This window comes from Podarcis gaigeae (assembly GCF_964106915.1).
Source record: "Podarcis gaigeae genome assembly, chromosome: 10".
Lineage (NCBI taxonomy): Eukaryota > Metazoa > Chordata > Lepidosauria > Squamata > Lacertidae > Podarcis > Podarcis gaigeae.
The window spans coordinates 34,088,816-34,114,662 of NC_139686.1; the positions used below are offsets into that span (position 1 = coordinate 34,088,816).

General features: G+C 39.1%; 1 protein-coding gene across 1 annotated transcript; it reads right to left on the reverse strand.

The window, feature by feature from the left end:
* On the reverse strand, positions 1-24,657 carry SLC17A8 (solute carrier family 17 member 8). The gene is made up of 12 exons (XM_083699627.1): positions 24,467-24,657; positions 19,052-19,298; positions 17,175-17,293; positions 14,473-14,587; positions 12,389-12,476; positions 10,428-10,514; positions 7,613-7,749; positions 6,085-6,234; positions 5,084-5,216; positions 3,363-3,473; positions 3,142-3,269; positions 1-1,873 (listed from the first exon to the last, which is right to left on the reverse strand). Exons 1-12 carry the CDS (start codon positions 24,565-24,567, stop codon positions 1,535-1,537), a joined length of 1,755 nt encoding a protein of 584 aa, XP_083555753.1. The 5' UTR covers positions 24,568-24,657; the 3' UTR covers positions 1-1,534.
* Between the last annotated feature and the right edge of the window lie 1,190 nt (positions 24,658-25,847).

The window sequence follows — 25,847 nt, forward strand, 5'->3', positions numbered from 1 at the left end:
ATCCATCATTTACTGAAATTCTTCAATCAGAAAACACTGCGAGCCTCGGAAAAGCCAGTAGCGATTTGAGAGTGATACAGCATGCTTGCCATGTGGTTGTCAGAGTTGGTGGGAAAAGATTTAGGCCTTTCAGTAATATCAAACATACTACTTGGTGTAAAAATATTATTGTAAGAACTTTAATAACCAGCAGATCCCCTTTTAAATAATACATGTTTGCTTCCTCAAAATACATTGCATAACATACATAGGACCCAGCCTAAAGCGAACATCATCTATGCAAACTACACTGAAATAAATAAGAGTTAAAGAGGACAACTGTTCTCTTGCACAAAAGAATTGCACAAAAGGATTTCAGTGGGTTCCCTGCCCCCACTCCAAGTTTCCATTAGCCTGGGCCTTTACAAGCAAGTATATAACAGCAGATTTCAGAAGCAAAGAACAGCATTCGCCTCCTAAATTGCCTATTTCCCTTCCACCTTGTAGAGCCAATTGCTGGCCCTTCTGAACCTAAACATAAGCTGGTCCCAGACTGTTAAGGACCACCTCTGCCGATATGAAGAATTGATATATATTCATTCACCACCTGAAGTGGGGTGGGGGTACACAGCAGGACCTTTTCAGTCATGGCACCTGCCTGGCCCATCATTGCTCTCCTCTGACATACACTATGTAGTAAAACCCTGACTTATTCCAGAGGGCTTTTGAATTGAACAGGGTTTTAATATTGCTTGGAATGACTATTATTGAAAAGATTGTTCTTGCTGTTGTATTGTTTCCTGTTTATTCTTTAGTTGCGTTTTAAACATTGTTTTATCTGATTTCATATTTCCAGCTCTCTTGGAGACATTTTTTTATAGAAAAATGGGGTATTACCATTGTAATAAACAAGCAAACCTGTACATCCTTTGCTGATGATCAATGACATAATACACATCAACATTTATAACACACATATACATTTTGGAGAGGCTAAAAAATGAATAAATCCCAGTCTTGGGGATCCATATGTTATCTCTGCCAGCAATTAAAAATTGAGAAGTAAAATAAGCTCTCCAGTGGGTTTCCCAAAACGGTATCTAACAAATTGCCTTTGTTGTCAATGATTTAGTCTTTGGTTAAACATTTCATTTTCTCCTCTGCCATAATACATTCTCTGTTGCATACGGAAAGGGATGAACAGAGCGGGGGGGGGGGGGGATCTGCTAAAGGATTGGGTAGTCATGGTGTTAAGAGCCAATAACATAATTATATTACTAAAGGGTGACATGGTACATCCAGAACTTGGTTGCCTTTAGTGAAAATTCATGTGATGTAAAGGACTGTGATCTTTACACAGAGATCTGAATCCATAAGTTTACCACAGGGACTCCTGGGAACCCAGTTTTGCCGTACTACAAGTTGAAAATGACAATATCTTACAGCTAGCCATTTGGCATGATTATCTACAAAAAGAACCCAACCAAATAAATATAGATACTGCTTTGTTTCGTACAGCGGTTGTAACGATCACACAAATCATACACAGTTAGATTTATGATGAATCTTGATAAGTCCCATTTTCATACTGACACGAAGTCTCTTCTTCTGCACCTTGCACCACTCCCTTTTGCTTTTGCAATGCTTTCCTTCGCCATTCGTCATCTTGAACAGTAGCACCATATGTTTTCTTCGGGCTAACGAAGGTTTCATTGCTCAGATCAGTCTCTTCAGCCAGTTCATCTTGGTCAATTATTCCACATTTCTCTTCATTCAAACTTTCTGGGTCAGCCCATTCCTGCTTCTCACCAGAAGCAAAGATGGCATAAAATATCACTCCACTATAGTGAACTAGGGCAGCTATTAGGAAGACATTTTGCCATTCTTCGCGGGTCTGGAGGAATGATATAGGACAAATTACTTGCAACAGGTAGTAAGAATCCAAAATAAAGCCAGAAGTTAGAGAAATGAAGTGACTGTTATCCATTCTATTTTCTAACCTGAATTTTGAAAGAATTTATTTTTCTCTGATACTATGGATTACCAAAATACACAGCAGAACTTGCTTTATTTCACAGAAATATGGATTGCTATAATGGCAGAGAAGCATTTGGTGCAGGTCCAGCATTCGAGTGGGGCTTTCAGCACAGGACTCGTGAGAAGTCCCCAGAGTGCTGGTATAGGCCTTCTTAGCATTGTGGCAGTTCTGTGGCCATGAGTGATTCACTCCTTCCATGGACCAGAATTCCTGGTGTCCTGGGACTGTTGGAATGTGAGCTGAGTGGTTGCTTGGGCAGTTATCATGTGATATGCTCCAAAATTCAACCCCTGGTGTCCTTATTGGGAAATACAGTGGTACCTCTGGTTACGAACTTATTTCGCTCTGGAGGTCCGTTCTTAACTTGAAACCATTCTTAACCTGATGTACTTTAGCTAATGGGGCCACCCGCTGCCACTGTGCTGCCGCCATGCGATTTCTCTTCTCATCCTGAGGTAAAGTTCTTAACCAGAGGTACTACTTCTGCATTAATGGAGTCTGTAACCTGAAGTGTTTGTAACCTGAGGTGTTTGTAACCCAAGGTACCACTATATAACATGGCAACCACCTGGCCCTACTCCTAGCGGTACCAGGCCCAAGCAGGGTGAGAAATGGGAGGCTGTGGCATGACCTGGGACAGGGTTTGTGTTGGCAGGAAAACCTAGTTGGGTCAAGGGGCAGCAGCAATGCTGGCACAGGCTCCCAGAGCATAGATGTCAGTCCTTTGCTGGGGTGTGTGGACCTCAGCAGCTGGGCCTGATCCCATGGAAGTCAAGTCTTTCTTGACATCTCCTGTTGTAACCTTTTATCACAGAGGTCTAACACAGGAAAGTTCATAGAATTTTCCATATTACTCTTGGGCTATTTTAACAGAGCACATGAGTAAAAATAAGAGAAAAGCATATTTTATTTATTCAGCCTTTTTCAACAACCAGCACATCAAGTATTCACTAATGCTAAATTACACCTACTGAAGTGAAGGATCAGTCCTTAAACATGTCAATAATATTTTTCAAAATGATTGAGGATGGTTTGCAGTAGGCAAGGGTATCGATCCTTTATGGTGATAATTGACTGCAATGCATTTGAGTATAGTTCCAGGGAAAACAATCTACACATCTTACCTTGTGTTTAGTCATTGCACCAACGATGAGGGGGCACACCATTCCTGACAGTGTCCCCACTCCATTAGAGATGCCCATGAGGATGCTGGCATACCGGGGGGCAATATCTAAATGGTTGACATTAAATCCTGTAACATAGAAAATTAGTCAACAATGCAGGGCTACTCTCTTCAGTCATAGAGAAAATGCCTTGAGCAGACCAAAAATATTTTTCATTTTACCTGAAATAGCAAATCCACTGAAGCCTACTGCTAAAACCAAGAAAGAGATTGCAACACCTCTTGTGTGAGAGAAGCCAACTACCAAAAGTAAAGTAGCTTCCATTCCAAAACCTGCAGAAAATAACACAGAGGGGGAAAACAATTCATTGATAAATGCAATATATTACATTCTGTTCCCATACTCCTACTGAAGAAGAGTTATTTGTTCACTGTGATCCCTCTTCTCTGTTGCTAAACTCACAGTATACTATGTAAAAAGGTAAAGGGACCCCTGACCATTAGGTCTAGTCATGGCCAACTCTGGGGTTGCGGTGCTCATCTCGCTTTATTGGCCGAGGGAGCCAGCGTACAGCTTCTGAGTCATGTGGCCAGCATGACTAAGCTGCTTCTGGCGAATCAGAGCAGTGCACGGAAAGGCCGTTTACCTTCCTGCCGGATGGTAACTATTTATCTACTTGCACTTTGACATGCTTTCGAACTGCTAGGTTGGCAGGAGCGGGGACCAAGCAATGGGAGCTCACCCTGTCGCGGGGATTCGAACCGCCGACCTTCTGATCGGCAAGTCCTAGGCTCTGTGATTTAACCCACAGTGCCACCCACGTCCCAGTATACTATGTAACTCTATGAAAAATCACACCTTTTATTTGTACCGTTAGCACTTATCTATGTATTTATCAGCTCTTTCCCCCTCTTCACACAACTCCCCTTTCCCATTCTTTTCTCCCATTTTGGTTTAGTTTTGATGCAATATATCCTTCAGCCAAGCCTCCCCCCCCCCAATTCCATACTCTTTAAAAGAGCATCTTAAGAAAGATTTTATCTGAGTCTTCTCATTGATGTTTTCCATAGAAATGCCCCATATGTCTTTGCAAAGATGGTCCTGAAAGAGAGTAATATGCTGGGCAAGTATAGGTAATGGTTTTGTATTTCACCCCAATAACATATCTTGACTGACACTGGCCAGTTTGCATGCAGCTCAAATGCTCCTCCATTGCTCCCGCTGTCACTGCATTGCAGAGTCTGATTTGCTGTGTCATCTGAATGAGGGCTTGTAGTTTGTTTCCTCATAATAAACAATCAATGGTAATTAAAGATTGTTCAAACCATTTGCAGTAACCAAGCCTGGGCTCAGATGACTGACTTGTTGCATCTGTGGCATGGCAGGAATGAACGTGGTAAACCTTTGCACGGTGTGCACCAATACCCTGCTTGCTCATGTTAAACGACACTGCGTTTTAAACTTTTACTTCTTGTGATGCATGAAGCAAGCCTCTGGAAGAGTGACATGATCCTGTTTCACTATTGCAACAGTCCAATCAATTACTAAAAGGTATAGGTACCAAGACTGACATCTCACATATTCTGGGGCTCTGCATCAACCAGATCCAGGTATATAAATCAAAGACAGTAATGGTGTTGCTTTATGCAACCCAGTTATGCAGAAGGAAAGTTAATGGTGGTAAATTTGTTGGGCAAATGAGTCCCATTCTCCAATCCACTATCAGTAACTAAGAAAGGCGCGGAAAGGCTAGTGTTCTTTAACAGGAAATGCCCATCCATGTGGCACATGCAGTAATACCCAATTCATCTTTTCCAAGACATTGGCACTGGCAAGTGCCAAAGCTGATCTACAATTACACACAATAAGCTGCACACCACACATTTCTACGTTAGGTAGTAACATATAATTCAGACATTCTATCTATAAAACGTAACCATACCTCCACAATTCATTATTTTTCTTACTGCAGTTGTGCTTAAAATTCTTCTGCTGCGTAAAAGGTCAGCCAGCTGCCCTCCAATGGGCACAATAATGGTCATGACCATATGTGGAACAGCAGACAAAAGGCCAACCTGAAAGTAAATACACACAATTCTGTGGATGTGTACTGTATGTATATGAATGCAATGGTGCCCGTGTTTTGTCTGCTTTATCCAATCAAACCAGTGCAGTGAATGATCTGGGAGCACTTCATGCTAAAGCTGAGCTTGAATTGATGGATATAATCACTACCTGGCTGGGACTCTACTGAGATACCCATATAAGTTACAGTACCAGATTATGAAACAATGATACAAATGCAGAAATCCAACATGGCTACTTCTGAGGATCCTCAACCTTACTGATTTTTTTTCTGGGAAAATAGCATGCATGAAGCGGTCAACCTAGCCCCATCTTCTCTGATGAGGGATGAAGTGAAGCCTTCTCTTCCTGATCTTCCGCTCTCTGCGCCATGTAACTGAGCAAGAAAGATGTGCCTAAGCACTTAAAGCACATGCTTGAAGCTATCTTTCTGTTTATTCTACTCAAGAGTATTCTGCCTGTGTTCTCCTTGCTGCTGCTTGGATAAATCCATAAATCTGACCTTTGAATCTGTAAGTAAAGCATTTTTGACTTACTTAGCAGTGTGTGGCCTTAGCAGTTCGTTGCAAGAAGGGTAGAAAGGGGCAACCACTATATGCAACTAAACGGGATAAAAGGGTCTAACTACCAATATTCCTAACACTACACTGCTGCTTGACTTTCGTGTGTTTAAACTCTGCTACTGGTGGCTCACTACTATTGGAGAGTGTGTTATGCCCCATGTTTTGAATCCAGGCACCCAGCAGATTATTTTGTAATTTACCCCACACACGTGGGTCACAGGGATTCATATTTTCCTCTCACATTTTTATCACCAGAGTCCTAAAAATACACCAGACCTTGGATTCATTCACATACCTTACTTATTGCAAATCCAAAGACCTCTTCAAAGTAAGCAGGCTGACTTATCAGCAGTAAGTAGAAAGTCCAGCTTCTGCAAAAGTTTGCCACAATGATTGCATAAACCGGCATTGAAGTGAAAAACTGTTTCCATGGTGTACTAAATCTCTAGAAGAGAGAATGTCCAATTTGAAGAATCATCTGCATTGTGGCAGCAGTTACACCTGTTATACAACTATATTGATAAGAATGTCCTCTCTAATATCAATTGTACCACACAATCCTAATGTGTGTTTACTCACTAAGAAAGTTCCACTGTGCATTGTGGCTCAGTAGTAGTTCACCTTGTGGAGCACAGCCACAACAATAGTCTCCCAGTAGCAGCATCACTGCCACTTACCGGGGGGATGGGCAACGTGGGAGCTACACCAATGAATTGGCAGGAATGCAGTATTGGTTCCACTGGTGCATCCAGGTAACACTACCTTGCTGCCACTACAGGGAGATGACTGCTGTGGTTCTGCCCTACTGTGTGAACCAATTCTGGTGGGGCTCATTTACTAGTATGTGTATTTAGGACTACATATTTAACCGTATTTAACATCTGAATTCAGCAATAGAATGCAAACACTATGCAGTGATTTTCATAAGTAATGTAATACTTACATACTCATGTAATACTTAATACCGAGATATTCAATTTTAAAAAAAGTTTTCAGACCTTCATGTTCTGAGAAAAGTGAGGAATAGTCAGCCACTGTATGCTAAAAGCTTTGAAACTAAAATAGGGGGAAAGTACTCCGGTCTATTACATTTACAGAACTTGTGTTATCCAAACCCGCTTTTGATGTGTTTGCATTGCCAGAGCCCAGAAACTGGAAGGCTGACAATAAGTGATGCCACACTTCTAAGCATTCTTAGAGTCCCTATGTACACACACCAGAAAACAGCAAAATCATACATTATTGTAAAGTTTTTTCATTTGTAGCACTATGGTTCTATAAGAAAACATAGCTTAAAAAATTGGAATTACCCATTTTGGGCTGGGGGAACCACTAAAAACTTCAAGCTGGGTATATTACCAGCATAAAATATGACACAACATCAGTGATATAGGGACATTACAATGATATCAGTGAAGACACATGGCCATAAAAGTTTAGGAGCGGGGTGTTAATCTGACATTAGAACTTGCAACAATGACCAGGGAAATTGTATACAAAATTATGAGGTAGGGTTGTAAAATGTTTGTACAGTAGTTTTGAAGAATGAACTATCTGCCAAGACTAACAAGGTGCACTACAGCCAGCATGGCATAGTGGTTTGGGTGTTGGACTAAGATACAAGTTCAGATTCCCAACTCATCCATAAAACTCACAGACTTTAGGCCAGTCACAGTCTCACAACCTAACCTACCTTACAGGATTGTTGAGAGGATAAAAATGGGGAAGAGGAGAACCAGGTAGGCAACACTGAGCTCCTTGGAGGAAAGGTGGGATGAAAATGTAACAAAAAATAAAATGAATACCACAGTATTTTAACTTACACTGGCACTGACAAGATTGGCTCCTCCTATACTTGTTTCTATGTAAGTTCTTTCCTCGGTGGTTATTGTTGGGTGAACAGCTGGACTCTCATAGGCCTGCAACAGCCAGAACATGTACCAGATAATCCCAAACATTCCTGCAGAGGAATTCAAGGGAACATGAAATGGTCAACACTACTTCATGTTCAGCACAATATGTAAGAGTCAAAGCATCTAGCAATATTATTTCAATAATCTTCTTCTTTGGCGATTACTTGTAGCCAAGTAAGATTATCTTCCATAAACATTTTTAACAATGAGTCTGTAAGTGACTGTGGAGGCCAGTTCTGGACCCACACGTCCTTCCACAGTGGGGACATTGGTTTCCAGGCGGGAGTTGATCACGGTATGGATTTGCCAAGCGTGCCTTCCTCTTAGCACGTTTCTCCCTTGCGTCCTGAGTTCGAGTGTCTTCAAAGTCCATGCAGCATAAAGCTAAACTAATAACCCCACCCCTTTAAAAAAAGAAAAAGGAGCAAAAAAAAGTCTGGAGCACAGCTATATTAACATAGTTTAGAACTTTATTGTACAGTTTTTTTTGTGTTTTTTTTAATTATTAAATTTTATTTAAGAAAAAGTACACATACCACATAGAAAATACATATACCAAAACGAAAATACACTTACCAAGACACACTTACCAAAAAAATAAATAAATAAATAAAAGAATAACAAAGAAGAAAAAAGGAAAAAGACAAACTCAAAAACTTACAGATAATAGACTTCCATCCAACTCGATTTAGGAGTATATAATCTTTTACAATTTCAGCAGTTGTACTATCAATAACTCTAAACGTCGCAGGTATTAGTTATCGTCTGCTGTTAAGTTGTTAATTCCCAAATTAATCTCGGTATAACTTAAAAATTTAGTCCATTCATTTTTTAATTTCACAGTATTATGATGCCTAATTCTTTGTGTTAATCTCGCTAACTCTATGTATTGAAATAGCCTCACTTGCCAATCTCCAATCGTAGGCATATCGGGGGATTTCCATCTTTGCGCTATTAAAATCCTCGCCGCAGCTGTGGCATATTGAAAGAAAGTTTGGTCTGTATTTTTTATTTCCTCCTCGATCATACCTAAAAGGAACATCTCGGGTGCTTTGGGAAAGTTATACTTCAAGATTTTCTTCAACTCCTCGTAAATTTGTCCCCAAAATCCCTTCACCCCATCACAAGTCCACCAAATATGGAAGAAGGTCCCTACCTTATCTTTGCACCTCCAGCAAATATTGTCTACTATTCTATACATCTTCCCCAGTTTTACCGGGGTCAGGTACCAACGGTACATCATTTTCTCTAAATTTTCGCGGAGTGCTGCGCATGCTGTAAACTTCATACCTTTCTTCCAAAGTGTCTGCCATCTATTGTATTCTACATTGTGCCCGAGATCTCTAGCCCATTTAACCATCACTCCCTTCACCACTTCCTCCCTAGTGTCCCATTCCAGTAATTGTTTATACATTTTGGAAAGGAGTTTATTATTGCTTTCTAGAATTTCCACTTGAAATCTCGACCTTTTTTCACTCATCCCCTGTTTCTTATGTTCACCCCACAATGCGTTAATTTGGTGAAGATGTAACCACTCCTTGACCTTGCCTTTCAACTCATCATATGACCTCAACTTCCAACCTTCTTCTGTTTTAACTAAAAGGTCCTCATATGTCCACCTTTCACCTGTCATATTTAATTTTTTTATTTTAATAATATCAACTGGGGAGAGCCACCATGGGGTACCTCTTTCAATCAGCTTTTTATTCCTGTTCCAGACTTCAAGTAGTGAGCCTCTAATTATATGGTTGGAAAAGCCTCCGTGGATTCTACCTTTCTCCTGCCACAGGTAGGCATGCCAACCAAACCTAATATTAAAGCCCTCTAGATCCAGTAAATCCGTGTTCCTTAGGGTGGCCCAGTCCTTTATCCAACATAGGCAAGCTGCCTCATAATAGAGCCTTATATTCGGGACTGCAAAGCCACATTCTGTAAGATGTTTAAACTTGACTCTGGCTCTTTTCCCCTGCCATATAAACTTGGCCAGAGTTTTTTGCCAATTTTAAAAACAGGTGGTACCTTTAATTACTGGAATATTCTGGAACAAAAATAGCAATCTCGGGAGAATACACATCTTAATCACAGCCATCCTCCCTGTCCATGATAATTTCAGCCTATGCCAGGTGTCCAAATCTTTCTTAATTTCTTGCCATACCTTATTGTAATTATCTTCCATTAGGTTTATATTTTTGGGGGATAACCAGATTCCCAGATATTTTACTTTATTCACTATTTTAATTCCGATCTTTTGCTCCAGCTGATTTTTATCCTGATCATCCAAATTCTTTTAATGTGTGCGCTATTGTTTACCTTTATCTATTACCGTACCTCTAACCGAGGTCTCGAGCTAAAATCTAATGCCTTTGTTTCCTGAGAGCTCCTCTCCTTCTGCCGTTCCTTCTCCCACTACGGCCTCATCATCTTCATCTCCTAGTTCCACCTCCCTCTCTTCCTTTCCCTGTTCTTCCTCCTGTCCGCTCCTTCTCTCGTCCACCTCTTCCTCTTCTCTAACCCTTAATCTGTTTTCCACCTTTCCCAGCTCTCTTTCATACCTTCTCATAAACTTCTCCACCTCCTGTATATCCGTCAGTCTAATTTTTTTGTCTTTATAGAAAAAAGCGATCCCTTCTGGGAACTCCCATCTATATTGTATCCCGTTTCTCTTTAAGGCGGCTACCACTTGTACAGTTTTAATTGCATTCATTTTTGCCACTAGAAAACTTACCATATATATAAAAGACAGATGACCATCCTATGTACTGCACCAATACGCCAGCTAGTGGCATAGCAACCACAGCCCCCGCATAGGAGCCTGCAAATAAAAGGCATGTGTATATAGGTCAATAATTGTGTTCCAACACCTCCAACTCATTATCATTTATTAATTCAGGTAGCTCACAGCAGCAGGGTCTTCTGCTGAAAAACTGTACCATAGCCAGTTGACAAAAGGAAAGACTTACAATCGTCCTAAACAGTGCATGTCAGTGCATGTAATCACAGTGATGGCCAAACTTGGCCCTCCAGCTGTTTTGGGACTACAACTCCCATCATCCTACCTAACAGGACCAGTGGTCAGGGATGATGGGAACTGTAGTCCCAAAACAGATGGAGGGTCATGTTTGGCCATGACTGACATAACAGAAACAAAAGATTCTGTCCCTTTAAGAAGGTTAGCAGGATTCAGCAGGTACAGCTCATTGCTGTAGCACTATGGGAAGAGAACTTACACTTGTGGAATGTCATCCTGAGAGGTCTTAAAGGGACAGAAACCCTTTGGGGAAATGTTTCTAAATGTACTGTGAAATGTAAGAAGTCAGGAAAAAAACAATTCTAAGGAGTATGATTTAATAGACTTTGTGATTATAAGATGCTAGTGATGAATGGTTAAAAAAATACATGTTATTTCGATCATATTGAGAACTCATATAGACAAGCCATGAAATTCTAGTTTGGCCTTTACTAGTGTTGCTAATGAATTATTCCAAGGGATGAACAGACTCAGGTGTTCTTCTTTTCCTCAATTGACATTGCTTCATACTTTGTTAATGAAGAGTTAACCTACATATGAACCACTGTTGGGCATGTTGAGAACACCTCACTAGGAGCTGCCCTTGGAATAATTCATTACCGAACTCGTTTAACTTGTGATTATTCATGCTTGATGTGTGTAGTATAACCTAAAAGGTATTTTCCAACCACTTTTTTTCAAGCATTAACTAAATCAAACACAGCAAGTTGCCTAATGAAAGAAATAGATTTTAGCTTACTATATCTGCACACTCAGTCAAATATTCACACTGTATGCAGACAAACTGGAACTTAAAAGAGGGAAGCAGTTCAGACACTGAGGGAGAATGAATTATTCTAGCAGGATAATGCCAAAAGAGACAGAGAGAGGTATAAGTGAGAAGACCAGAGCTGAGAGACAGATTATTATCTATTAAATTTCTATACCACCCTTCATCTGAGGCTCTTAGGGTGGTTTACAATGTAAGAGCACAAAAATGCATAACAACATAAATACACAGCAACAAACAAAGTAATAATAATACTGTTTAAAAGGCAAAATTTAATTAATTTGTTTAATTGTTTAATTAACCTGAGGTCTGGAAGAAGAGGATTTATTTATTTATTTATTTATTTATTTATTTATTTTGCCTAGCAGTTAAAGCTACGTAACGAAGTTGCCAGGTTACCCTCGCTGGGGAGAGCATTCCACAAATGGGGAGCCACTAGAAAAAGACAGAGCAGAAAAATAATGTCTGAAAATTAAGTATGTGGGTGAGTGGTAAACAGGCCAGCAAAAATCTGAATTGGCAAAGAAATGTGGAAAGGTAAAAAAATTAGAGGAATTTAAATGGAGAGAGAAGAACTAAAATATACTTCTAATATTTTCACAACTGAAAGGGGGAATGGGAACCATTCCCCTTGAATGAGATATGGCAGATAAGACTTTTACCCTTGACTCCATTTTGAAAGAAACTGATGACAGGTTATGCATTCTTGGGATATTAAAAGATCTCCTCCAGGGAACTAGATTATGCCTTTCAACCCCTGAAATGCAAACAGTCAGAAGCCCTCAAATGAGGAGTGACCTGAGACCCTATTATTTATAATTATTGTTATGCTTTCTTTAAAGTCACAGTACACACGAACTTTTTCTCAAAAATATATATGAAAACTTACCACAGAAAGATGTGGTTGCTAGTCTACTTCTTTCAAGTGGAGGTGCCCATTTACTCCACATTCCATGACATGCTGGGTAGGTCACCCCCTGGCAAACGTATCAGATAAAAAACGTATCAGACTGGAATCCATTCTGGAAGTCTGTTTGACTTCCAAAACGTTCGAAAACCAAATTGCGGCTTCTGATTGGTTGCAAGAAGCTCCTGCAGCCAATCGGAAGCCGCAGAAGCCCCGTCAGACTTCCAAAAGAACGTTCCAAAAGAACGTTCGCAAACCGGAACAATCACTTCCAGGTTTGCGGCGTTCAGGAGCCAAAACGTCTGAGTTCCAGGGCGTTAGGGATCCAAGGTACGACTGTAATTCTATGCATACACAAGAAAATAAGCCCGACTTCACACAAAAGGACTTTCATCTTAGTAAGCAGGGGACTCCACACTACAATGAAGCCGAATCAAGAGGTTTGGCCAGGACTAGATTACCATTAAGCAAAACAAGCACATGCTTAGGGCATCAAGGGAAATGGGGCACCACATAAATTTTCCATTGCCAGATTTTTAACATTAACTATCACAAATTGCTCAGCTGAGTGTTCATTTTCTCATTTGAAGTATATTAATAATCCCAACAGGACAACTATGCAAGAAGGCAAGCTGGATGCCTTATCTCAACTAAGTATAGAAGCAGATGTGTTACATAACATTAGTTTTGAGAATCTGATTTGCCGTTAGAAAAGTAGGATAATTTTTTCAGGTATTTTTTCAAGTGGAAGTATACAAAAATAAACATTTTCCATTTTACTGTAGGTTTTGTTTCATTTTGAAAAATAAAATGTTATTTTATGGTTTATTATTGTTTATATTTTGAATTATATATATAGGGGGGCAGGTTATATATATAGGGAGGTTCTAAACACTTAAATCTTTTAAGTGTTTAGAACCTCTAAAGGTCTTAATCCAGTCCTGGGTTTGGTGGAGTGGGGAACATCCTCAGTTTAGCCACCTAAAATTCAAAGAAGTGCAGGTTTCACTGGATAGCTATGTTTGAGTACTGTTAAAGTTTTGTGCACAGTGTGGCACTGAACATCAAATATAGTTTGCTTCTCATATAACTATTTTTGCAAGGTAGGTGCCACCACAAAATCAATCTTCCCTCACTATTCCAGCAGCTAACAGGATTTTGAAATAGTGCCCACTTGTGGTAATGTTGAACGTCTGCTATATAATGATAACGCCACATTGGTGTCAAGTACTAATTCAACCCAATACACCCTTTGTAAGGAACAAGCTGCACTGTGCTCAACGGGGACTTACTTATAAGTAAACATCTAGAGGATTGCACAGTACAACCTACCATACAGAAACTTTAAAAACTATTGTGAACCATTCTAAATTAGTCAACGTTCAGTGTGACCTCATACAAATCTCTGATGTGACTGTATTTAGAACGCTGCATCCAGTTCTGTTTGCTATACCTGAAAAGGATAGCCAAAATGATGCAGGGACTGGGGCAACTCGCCTGTGAGAAAAGGTCACAAGATTGGGGGCTTCTTAATTGGGGGTGGGAGTGAGCGGGGCATGATAAAGGTGTACAAAATGGTGCATGACATGTAAGCGTGTTTAGAGAAAGGTTTTTCTCCCTCTTCTATACTAGAAGTTGGGACATCTAATGAAGCTGAGTATTGGAAGATTCAGCAAAGACAAAAGAAAGTACTTTTGTCATACGCTTCACACAGAGCATGGTTACACTATTAAATTTGCTGCCATAGGATAGCGATGGCCACCGATCTTAAAAGGGCTTCCAAGGGAGGGCTGGATAAATTCACTGATAAGCCTATCAACGGCTACTAGTCATCACGGCTGTGTGCCATCTTCAGTATTGCAGACACTATGCCTCTGAGTACCAGTTGCTGGGAAGCATGTGGGGCAAGGGTTGTTGCCCTCACGCCCTGGTTGTAGGCTTCTCCTAGGCATTTGGTTGGCCACTGTGAGATTAAGATACTGAACGAGATGGGCCTTTGGCCTGATCTATCTTGGCTCTTCATATGTTCTTAGGAGATATCTTAGACAAATATATTGGATACCTACCTCCACAAGACCTTGCAAAATTCTTACAAACATAACACAACCATAATGTACTCTGGCAGCTGCAGGAATGAACATATTTAGCATGGAAGTTAGGAAAATAGCTGCTCCAAATACCCTGTGAAGAAAGAACAATATTTTCCCCCTATTATAGAGAGATAATACTTCATATTGTACATATATAACAATATAAACAGCTGTTAATGCTATAAAGTCTTAAGAGGTGCATAGCTAAATCATGTCATCCATCAGAAACTAAAAGAAGAGGGATTACAGTCAGCCTTTTGTGATTTCTCTGTGTCTGGGTGAAGACCCTGCCCATAAATTATCATTTGATTTATATAAACACAATTATATAATATGTGAATTATGTTCATAAGCTTTCTGGGGAAAATCTCCTCTTTTAGACCTGATGTTCAGAAACAGTGACCCTGGATGACTTTGCCAATTTTTTACATGGACACATCTGAGTTACTTGACTTGCATTTGAATAAGACTCATCTTGCATTGATCCACATTCTTATGGTGGATAAAATTTTGTGATTAGTTCAACATATTACTCTGGCAAACTTCAGAATTAAGTACAGTAATCTTGTTCTAAAACCTGAACATGTCATGTTCTTCAGAAGACTTTGTAGATGGCTCTTCACTGTGCCTCAGCAATAAAGTACATGGGGGCTGGTTTGCATGCTGAATATTCAAGTTTAAATCCCAGGAAATCTCAAGGATGGGTTAGCAGGTGACAGGAAAGGCGTATGTCTAAAGTACCAGAGACCCCACTGTCAGCCAGTCAGTAGAAGATGCTGGGATAAATGGACAAAGAGTCTCACCTAAGATGGCAGCTTCCTGTTTTCTTAAAATGAGTGCAAAAACCATAATCTCACAAAAAATGAACTATCTGCAAATCCACAGGAAACTGGGCATGTGCTTTAGTGATGTGAGGTGTCAGCAAGCCACACTGATGCTCTTTTCAAAAGCAATATTGCATAAAATGCAGTTATAATTCTTAAGGAATAAGATTACAACAACTCATTGACAAAAGATGTTTCAACATCTATGATCTTTTTAACTATTACTCACTGAATACAGAGTTTTCAGCAGGATTAAATTAATTTATTTAGTTATGGCTTGTGAAAAGGTGTAGAAGGCAAGTTATTTTCTGTACAAAATTATTACTGTTAAGTTTTGGAATATTAAATACAAAAAAGGCTATTATTGCAGTTATTTTGGATTGGATATTATTTGGCCATAGCTTCCTTGTACATGCAGAAGAAAACACAATGAGTGACATTCAAGTTTTATTCAGAGTAGACCCACTGAAATTGCACCTAACCATCTTCACACATTTTACATATTAATTCCTACATCAAAATGCCTTCCATGTAGGAATCAAATAGTGTGGGGAATCACCCTAAAAAGCAGCTTTTAATTTGTTCATAAGGTGGCTTTCAACAATCCAGAAATGATGAGAAGTTGCCAGCATGAAATCTGTTCTTAAATTATGTATGATGTTGATCAACAAGACTCTGTTCTTGAAAGACAATATTCACGTGTGTCACATTCCTCGTCCTTTTATTACCAAATACCAGAAAATCAAAAGCCTTATAGAATGTATACTAAACTATGATTTGAAATAGATTCTTAACCTTTTGCAATTGCCATAAGACAAAATAAGGTTTTTAACCTGAAGCCAAGTTTTTCTCAGAATATTATTTTTGAGTTGCAATACTTGAGTTGCAATACAGCGCTTGCCTGATCTCCTGTTGCTGAGGCTTACTAGGGGTATGGCTGGAGGATAAGGTCAGCACAGTGCATAGGCACTGGCTGGATTGGCTCTGCTGGTGTGTTTGAACCATGACAACCTCACTGCCACCTCATCCTCCCAATAAGCTGCAAAGACGCTGCCTATGACACCTTTGCCAACTGCTACTGTTAAGTTGTGCTTTGTTCAATGAGTACATAGGATAGATTAGCTTTTGCCAACCAACTGCCTTCCTAGTGTTTTGGATTACAACTCCCATTATCACCAGCCAGTGCAGGTGGATGGGGATGTAGTCCAAAACATCTGGAAGACAGCAGGTTGGCAAAGTGGCATAGGTGATTCAGTGCCAACTACATATCTTGGTCACAAGATATTCCAACAGCCAGTATCTAGCCTTACTGGGTTCAGGATTCATCCTGAGCAATGGCCAAAATTGAGTGCTGGACAGTGGGAATCTGATTAGATATATACAGTACAACTCTGCTCCACAAATGGCCATACATAAATACAGCCCCCAAGTCATTCTACCTCTCTGTGGATGAGTTTGTATCTTTTTATTATGATAAGATTAACAGTAGGAAAATGTAGACCGTTTTATTTCTACAGATCACTGTGTATCTAGAATTACATTCTCTAGTGAGATGAGCAACTGAAATGGCTTTCCTTTTATTAAGTTGACATCCAGGGCTTATTACACAAGGAGCAGAATACCTTCATCCTACCTACACAATCATTAAAATTAAATAGTAACTAGTATACTTCTGCCTTTTAATGTCACAGATAGTATCATCATCACATTCATTGTGTAAGTTCACAAAGCAGTTCCCAGTTGCTAAAACTACTGTGGCGTTCATGTACTATAACTTGGTTTTTAAAAATACGGCATTAGATAACATATAAAATTGTAGTAATTACTTTATTACATCATATTATCTTATCATACCTGTTAGCTGCAAGTTTATTTGCAATGAAGCCTCCTGGAATTTGTGTTACAATGTAACCCCAGAAAAATGAGCCATGAATAAGTCCTACTGTTTCTGGATCCCAGTTGAATTGTGCTTTCTACAAATAAGACATATACATATGAAATTTGCACACCAATGTTTAGAAGATACATTTTGTCACATGATTGCCTGCACTCACTTTGGAGATGCAATATCATGCAGAGCACTGAACCAAAATTTGTGGAATTTTGTCTTGCCAAAAGCTATGAAAATTACCTTGACTGTGTCACTTTGCAACTGCCTTTTTATCAGTTAGTTGAGGTGCAGTTAAATTATCAAATATTATAAGGGCCATTATATAATTTCCCTTCTAAAGTTTTTTTCATTTAGAAAGATATCATTAAATGCACAATACAAGTCCCATTTAACAAGAAGAGCTTTTGTTTATTTGAGGCATACCATGTGAAATATTTTACTGACCGTAACCATAGATTGGAGACAGAAGAGAAAAGCAAAATCTTAGCTATTTTAAAAGTTTTAACAAGTGTGGATCATCTACCTGAATAGGCAAGCTGGTTTAAAGTGGATTGCTTGTTCCACAACTCTGGCAAAGCACACATATCTCTGCCACCTAGAATTGTGGGCCCTATAATTATCATATTTACATTTCAATCATATACTTCTTTACTTGGAAGTAGGTACCACTGTGTTCAGTGGTACTTACTTCTAGGTAAGTGTGCCTAGGATAGTAGCCTCACCTATTATTCAGCTCTTTGATGCTGAATTAAAACAATTGGTAATCAGGTATTTCCACATATTGCATATTTGTTCCTATCTAGGTTTTTCTAGTGTGGGTTTTCCAGCGGAAAGCCATGAGGCAAAGGCAAAACCTCTCTGAAACCTCTGCTTTCTAGGTAGAAGACAAGCAGAAGCATGGACGAGCCCTTATACTATCTGAATACCTATACAAAAATGAAAGCACTTTATGTGATTATTAATAACCCTCCCTCTGAAGATCTGTCACAGAAATTAATTGCAAATGGGACTAAAAATGAATTGTGTGGGAATAATTATGAATTTAAAGGTTTTACTCTGTGAAGGATTTGGAAAGAAGAAGGGCTCTCTCTTGTGACGCAGTAAGAATGGAAACTTGATAAGAGACCTGTGTTGCTGGAGCTGGTCTTGGGGAGGGCGAGCCGAAGATATATTATTTTCGAGGAGATTGCGAACTGGAAGGAGCAGCCCTCCTGCCAAAAGACTAATTTACGATGCAACAGGTCGGAAAAGCTAAAGAGCGAGTTTCTAGACTGTATTTCATCGGAACGACAAAAATGGCGATTACTCGCTCGAGCGGAAAGGACTGTTGGAGGAGAGTGATTTACAAGAGAGCAGCACAAAGCCCACACAGAAATACAAATAAGACTGTCTTTTTCAACCCACTTGCGGAGCATATCAGAGGAAAATGGAAAGGAAAATGAGTAATGACAAGTATTGAGAAGAGGAGACTGGAAACATCATTCTTAAGATGGAAGCAGAACAAATATTTGAGGATTGGACTCCTGCCAATCAAGAAGCATGGGTACCCCCCACAAAAATTTATAATTTGGAAAACAATTGGATTATATGATATGTATTGTTATAATTTTTATTAAATTTCATATTTCCAAATTAAACACATCAAATCAATTAGATTTGATGTGTTTAATTTAGAAATATGAAATTTAATAAAAATTATTTTAAAAAAAACAAACAAAAATGAAAGCACTTAGCTATCATCCTTCAAACATCTGATCTGGCATACGGACTTCTTACATTGTCTTCCCAGCTAAATGGGGATGTCATTTCTCTGTATCAAATAACATATGTCCCTACTCACCTCCATCTCTGGCTTTCCATTGACATAGATTGTGCTGTTGTTAACCATTTCCACTATGGCAACACCAAGATTGCATCGAATTCCAAAAGAAATGCAAAACCCCAAGCCACTCATGATGGCAATGATGTAACGTTTGGGAAGTCCACAGCAATAGCAGTCAAATAAAGGTTTCCTCACGGCCTGCACAGGCCTTCCTTCTTCATTCAATTCAATGTTATCTTCTTCTTGGTTGGTTCCATCAATTTTTCTGAAGGTGTTAAAAAAGTAAAAGTAAAAAGATGTTCTTAGGACAAGCTGTTGATGTGTAGTTGAAGTAATACGCTGATTAGCTGCTACAATTACATTCCCATGTTAGCTGTTTCCAATTAATTGTAACCGGAGCATGTGAAAGAAAGCAGCTGGGGGTTTTGCATAAGGCCTTGAAGATTTCAGAGAAATTCTGGGGCAGCTGTCAGGTTTGTCTCAGGCCCATTCACACATCATGATACCTATAGGTGGAAAACATCCAACCCATAGGCCTAATTAGACTTCCCCATTTTGCTTGTGCGGCTGTTTTGGCCAAGCCATTCCCACTTGCTCTACACCTGATATCATTTGTGACATCACATGAGAGACAGGTAAAGACAGGGCTTGGACCAAAGGCTGTGCTGATTCCCAGCATTTCGCAAGTGGATGGCAATCAGCTGATGGTTGGGAACTTGGGAAGTGTGTGTAAGAGACTTTGCAAACCTACTTTGGAAATAAAAAAAATGGTGTGCTTTTTAAAAGAGCGGGTCGCCCCCCCCCGCTCCCAAAGGAGATTTTATGCCTCAAAAAAACCTAAGTCTGTATTAATTTATTTGAAACATTTCTTTCAGATAAAGAAACATGTATTCTTTCCTGCATTTCATTTAATAAATTCAAGACGGCTAACAGCAATATGTGTGTGTGTATGCATAGGCAGCTATTAAAACAATGAGACACAATCCAGCAAGTTCTGTGCATTTAGTTGTTTCTGTTATGAGGACCTGCAATCTAACCTTCAAACATGCTAGTTTTGGATTTCACTACAGCCACTACCTTTTGGCCTGCTTATTTCCAAAGGGATTTGATGAAATCCATTGTGTTGGTACATAAACAGATAGACTTCAGTTTGTGCATTAGTCCCTCTTTCTCTTCTTTCCCTTGCAGTTCCTCCTCTTCCTGCCCCACTGACAAACCTGCTCCAGAGGTGTCCTCCAATCCTCCAAAGCAGCTTGCAAGTTGCACCAGAAGACCAGTTGCATGAGCAGAAGTCCATTTTGTTTCTGCACCAACCCAATTGAATATTACCCATGGTTTCAAGAGAATGTTGGGACCACCATTCTGACAGCATTATGCAGGCTCATAGACTTCTATTGCAAATGCACCTGGCAATCAGATGAAAAAGTTTGCCTGGCATGGCAGTAGCTGAACATCTGTCACAAAGCACAGTGCTCTTGGCCATAGAGGGTTTCTCCTAATTAGGTTCAAATCAGTTTATCTGTTCAGATACATTCTTCTTCATCTTGACTGGAATAATTGCCTTCTCATAATTAATTCTGTAAGCAATAGCAGTTAGGTCAAGTGAGGAGAAGAACTGACAGGGATATTTAGATTGCCATCTGGACTACCCTTGAGCTTTCTGGAACTCTCAAGTGATGTTTACCACCTCCTGTTTGCTCTTGCAGTAATTCAGAACTTTTCTTATCTTGCTACACTGGTCTTGCATTTATTGAGCTAGACATGCCTTTGCCACCACAGCTGCAACTGGGAGGCATGTTTGGTCTGAGATGTCTCTGGAAAAAAGACCTGTGGACTTGCAGGGGCAATGCCTCGTTGCCAAAGTGGTTTAACAATTCATGAAGCCCTTCTTCAAATAACCACTTACTCCTTTCCATGACCTCTTCCAGGAACAAGATCACCAGTAGAAAATACTTTGCTCACATGCTTTCAATCTTATACTGTGACATAATATAAATATGACACAATCCAAAAGTTAAAAGGGATGTGAAGAGAAGCAACATAACCTCCAAAGACAAGGCCAGATCTAATAACACCCCTAGATGGCAAACCTGAACATTTAGAAGGAATGCAGTCCAGAAGGGGCTGAAGTTGGCTTCATTGACTTTGGAGGCCCTAATGGCTTCTGAGGGGGACTGAACACCCCCTCCCAGGTCAAATGAGCCACCCACCTACAATTTCCAGAGCAGCAAGTTGTGTTCTTATCAACAGCTTTTTGAATGGCCACTGTAAATAACATAATTGTATTTGTGCATACTTTCTGCGTTATATTTCCCTCTTATCCCACTGTATACAAACGACCCACCATGACCATGTATATACATACCTTCTCAGGGTTGGCCCAAGATATTTTGTTCCCGAGGCAAAGGACAAGATGGTATCTAATCCATGTAAAATACCAACATTGCATTGTTTCTAGGCATAGCAGTTTGGGAAGCTCTATACAGAACGTAACCCATGTTTTCTAATGTCATTAAATGAGACTTTCCAGGAGGTAACCTGAATGTGGTTTTCAGATTCAGGGACCAGTACTCAGTCTAGCTGAAAACATGGTGATTTCTTGTCCGTCAATTAGAAATGTGTAAAACATGTACCCATCTGAGTTAACTCACAAAACCAAATTATGGTGCTAAAGTTGTCTTGCTCTAGGAAAGGGACAAGACATCTTAATCACCTTCCAATACACAACATGATGCTTCTCTCTTGTCTACCAGGGGCTCATGAGGAGGGTCATTTTTACTTTATGCCTCCCCCCCCCATGCATGATACTCAAATGGCAAGCGCTAAGCACCTATCTTCTCTAAAGATGCACTTCTCTCTCACTTTTTTACTGTCTTCTGATGGGTTTTCTCCACCATGGATGGGTTTGAGTATACTTTGCCTTCACTCTTTGTTGCCTGTGGAGACTCTGTTTGATCCCTCCCGGGGTAGCCCATGCTGCCTTCTAGATGTTGCTGGATGCTCATCAGTACTAACTAGCATTGCTAATGATCAGCTATAATGGAAAGTGCAGTCAAAAACATCTGGAGGGCACCATGTTGGCTAATTCTGATTAGAGCTATAAGGATTTTAATGCAGTCATCAAATGCAATACTTCTTTAAATAATTTCAAAGTATTAAATGCACAATTGTCAACCAAAACTATCTGCCTTGTTATTATTGGATTCAAATTAAACATTTTCTGCAGGGCCAGTCTTGCACCCTGTTGTTCCTAGGTGACTATCTAGAGCAGCACTTTATGGGACCAGTTTTGTTGCAGCATACAGGAGTGACTTTTCCTTTCTAGGTTGCTTTGATGCTTCTTGTTTTGCTATGCAGAAATTAGAGCATTAAATAAAATATATGGGTTTGATGCAATGTAGGGAGCAGTGCTTGAGGCAGAGACAATGAGAGGGCCTAAGCAGCAGGAATCTACTGAGACTTAAAAGTACATGGAATAGATGGGTTTATTGGTGCAGGGGTTATAGAAGGGAGACCCAATTTATGTAGCATAGTAACTGTCAAATTCAGCTCACTGTTGATGTCAACATGTAATATGATAAAGCAGGAAATCTGTAGGTGTATGAAGGTATATTAGTAGGTGTATGAAGGAAATCTGTAGGTATATGTAGGTATATTAACCAAATGTCCTTGGCCAATGAAAAAATATCTTCCTCATAACATATCTTCCTAACAATATTTATGAAGAAAAACTGGGAAAGCTTCAAAATAATCCTAGGAACTCTAGCAGTTTTTACATTTAATAGCATATACAGTATTAATATCTTTAAATGCTTATGATGTCTTTATAGTTCAACAGGTCTTATTTTAAAAAACAAACACCTTAACCAGATCAAAGCATGATTTTGACTAATAAATGCTCCTTATTTCATCTTTCATTTTATTTCTGAAATTTTCATCTACCTGTCCTAACATGTCACAGAAATATATTATTTGAGAAGAGGCATCTCTTAAAAGTGTTTTTTTAAAAAAGCTTTGCATGTAATAAAATTCAAAAATGATATTGCAGTTTATTATATATCTACAGATGGTGGGTTGTTTGGGTCTTTTAAAATAGTTTACAAGAAAGTAAGATATGCGACAAGTTGGCTACCAAGGACAAAACAGAAAACTACAAGTCCTATATCTGTACATTCAGAAAGTATGAATAAGTCATTATATATGAGCAGCATGAACCAATGCATGTTTCCTCAGAATTAGATCTGTTGTCTTTAGTGATGCTTCATCTCAGGTTTGCAACCTAGATAGCATTGCAAGCTACATAAATGATAATATAATAGTATATTATAACACACACACACACACACACACACACACACACACACACACACTAAGTGAGTCCTGTTAGTGGTTTTGTAAAATATTGGAAGCTGCCCAGAGACTTTATTGTTTGGGGATAGCATAGAAATGACATAAAGAAATACATAAAGAAAATATTTATTATTAACAAATAATTGTGCTGTTTTGCAAAAATGATATGCTCCCCATGACAATACATCAATTGATTATTTGGCTGGTAAAAGAAAAGTCTAACTGTCTGAATCTTTCAATTCTTTGGAAGATTAATGGTAAACTTGTTAGTCTTTAAAGTGGCACAACATTCTGTTGTTTTTACTGCGACAAACTGAAACATTTCCCTCAGGAAATTTGTGTATTTGAAACAATGTGAATATTGTGAATTTCTGCACTTTCACCCCTATGGTTTTTCTCTTATAAACTTTTAAATGACTGCCAATTTTTAACATATCCAAGCATATTATAGACAAACAGACATAATCCAGTTAAGCTAAAAAGCTTGCATTTAAATTGATGCTGGTTATGATCCTAAGTACACCTGTACTGACAAAATCAAGTAAAGTTGGACTATCTAGCTGCATGCATCAGAAGATCAAAGAGTTTAATCAGATTCATGGTCACTTTTGCAATTTCAGTTTTACACAAGCTACAATTTTTGAATTGTGCTCTATGTTTCACCTCTATGTTTCTAAAACATGACATGGATATAAATTTAGATACATGGTATAGATATAAAATCGCATGAAATTTTCACATTTATTTTCAGTATATGTTTATTTTATTTCAGTTCTTTTTATTGATATTTTATTTTCCTTTGGTTCTCTTTCTGGATATTATTTAGCATTAAATCAGCTTTGTCTAAGTTTTATCAACAATATTTAAAATACTTAACACTAGGCCTATTTTGCAATTATTTCATATTTTAGCAGCTCATATTTTATAGTGGGGTTGTGTGTGTGTGTTTTATCCCATTACTTTGTTACTAAGGTACAGTTCTTTGTATATGCTGCTTATTCAATTACACTTACAAATTTCCTTTCCAGATTTAAACCTAAACTTTATTTGCTTACATTTTTGAAGTTTACATTAAGTTTTTACCTTTGGAAGTGTCCCAGTGAATCACTCACAGTATTCTTCACTTCTTCTTTCCCAGGCTTTAAAAACCTCTCCCTTAATGAGTTAAACACTTCAAAAGGCATCTTGTCTTCCTTAAATAAATCCTTTAATGTAACATTTTGTTTGCTGTCATCGCCAGTTTCCCCCAGACTTTAGTAGCCTGCCTCAGTGCTTTCCTCTATTTTTCCCCCCTGTTATCCCTGGTACGACGACCGGATGATCCACACAATGTTAATACTCCAAAATATCCGTCAGAGTGAAAATTTCAGCAGAGTCTCCTCAGAACTGCCAATAGCTCAAGCAGAATTGTAGTGGCTCTGTTTTTCATCTATTGTTGCTCCGTGGCTGATCATCATTAAAGAACAAAGGGCTACACCTGGAGGTTAGAAACGCTGGACCTGGTGCTTCAGCTGGTGCACCCGACTGAAACACACTATAACTTGCTCATCCTCTCTCCCAGCTTTCTTCCGCCGTCTCTCTCACACAGATCCTGTGCGAGGTGATGCTATAGTAACGAACACAATACCTGTCCCTCTGGCCACTCAAGCTTATTAATAGATCTCATCCACAGCAAACTTTATTAAACATTTATACATTCTCCCTGTCACAGGACATGGACTTGTAGCTCCATTTTACTCTCAAACCTCCTCTGCACCCCAACCCCCCAACAAACAGCTTTTGCTGGTCTCTTGGAAATGAAGTCATTTATGACTGACATCATTAGTAGCTCTATCTAAAAACACAGAAACAGAATTGCTTTAAAATGCTGCGTGAGTAGTCATTTGCATTAATCCAAACAAGAACACTTGGGTCATTTATTTACTTATGTATCTGTTTATTATAATCATAAAAAATGGATCAGAAAGTGAGTTATAAAAACAGAGATCTGCTTCTTTTTCTGAACTGGCCACATTGTGTGTTTACCTCTGATCTTATTATACTTATTATTGGAGTTACTAGTCTTAACAAAAGTGCAGCTTCTGTAGAAAATACAGGGGTGGGTCAAAGGTTGAAGCACTAGCTCAACCAACCGTGCTCTCTTAAGGTCAGATAAGGACCCATAGCTCTAGGTTCAATTAATTCAAGTTCTTAATATGCCAAACTCAACACTGGATTTAAGGCAGTGCTCCACTGCACAGAGTGCTGAGTCAAGGGACACAAAACAGCAGCAGCAGCAGCAGCAGCAGCAACAGCAACAACAACAACAACAACAACAAGCCTATATTTATATGGAGGTCTGGAGGGGCACCAAATTTTGCCTTTACTCATGTGCCATATAGTGGTACCTCTGGTTACAAACTTAATTCATTCCGGAGGTCCGTTCATAACCTTTAAACTGTTCTTAACCTGAGGTACCACTTTT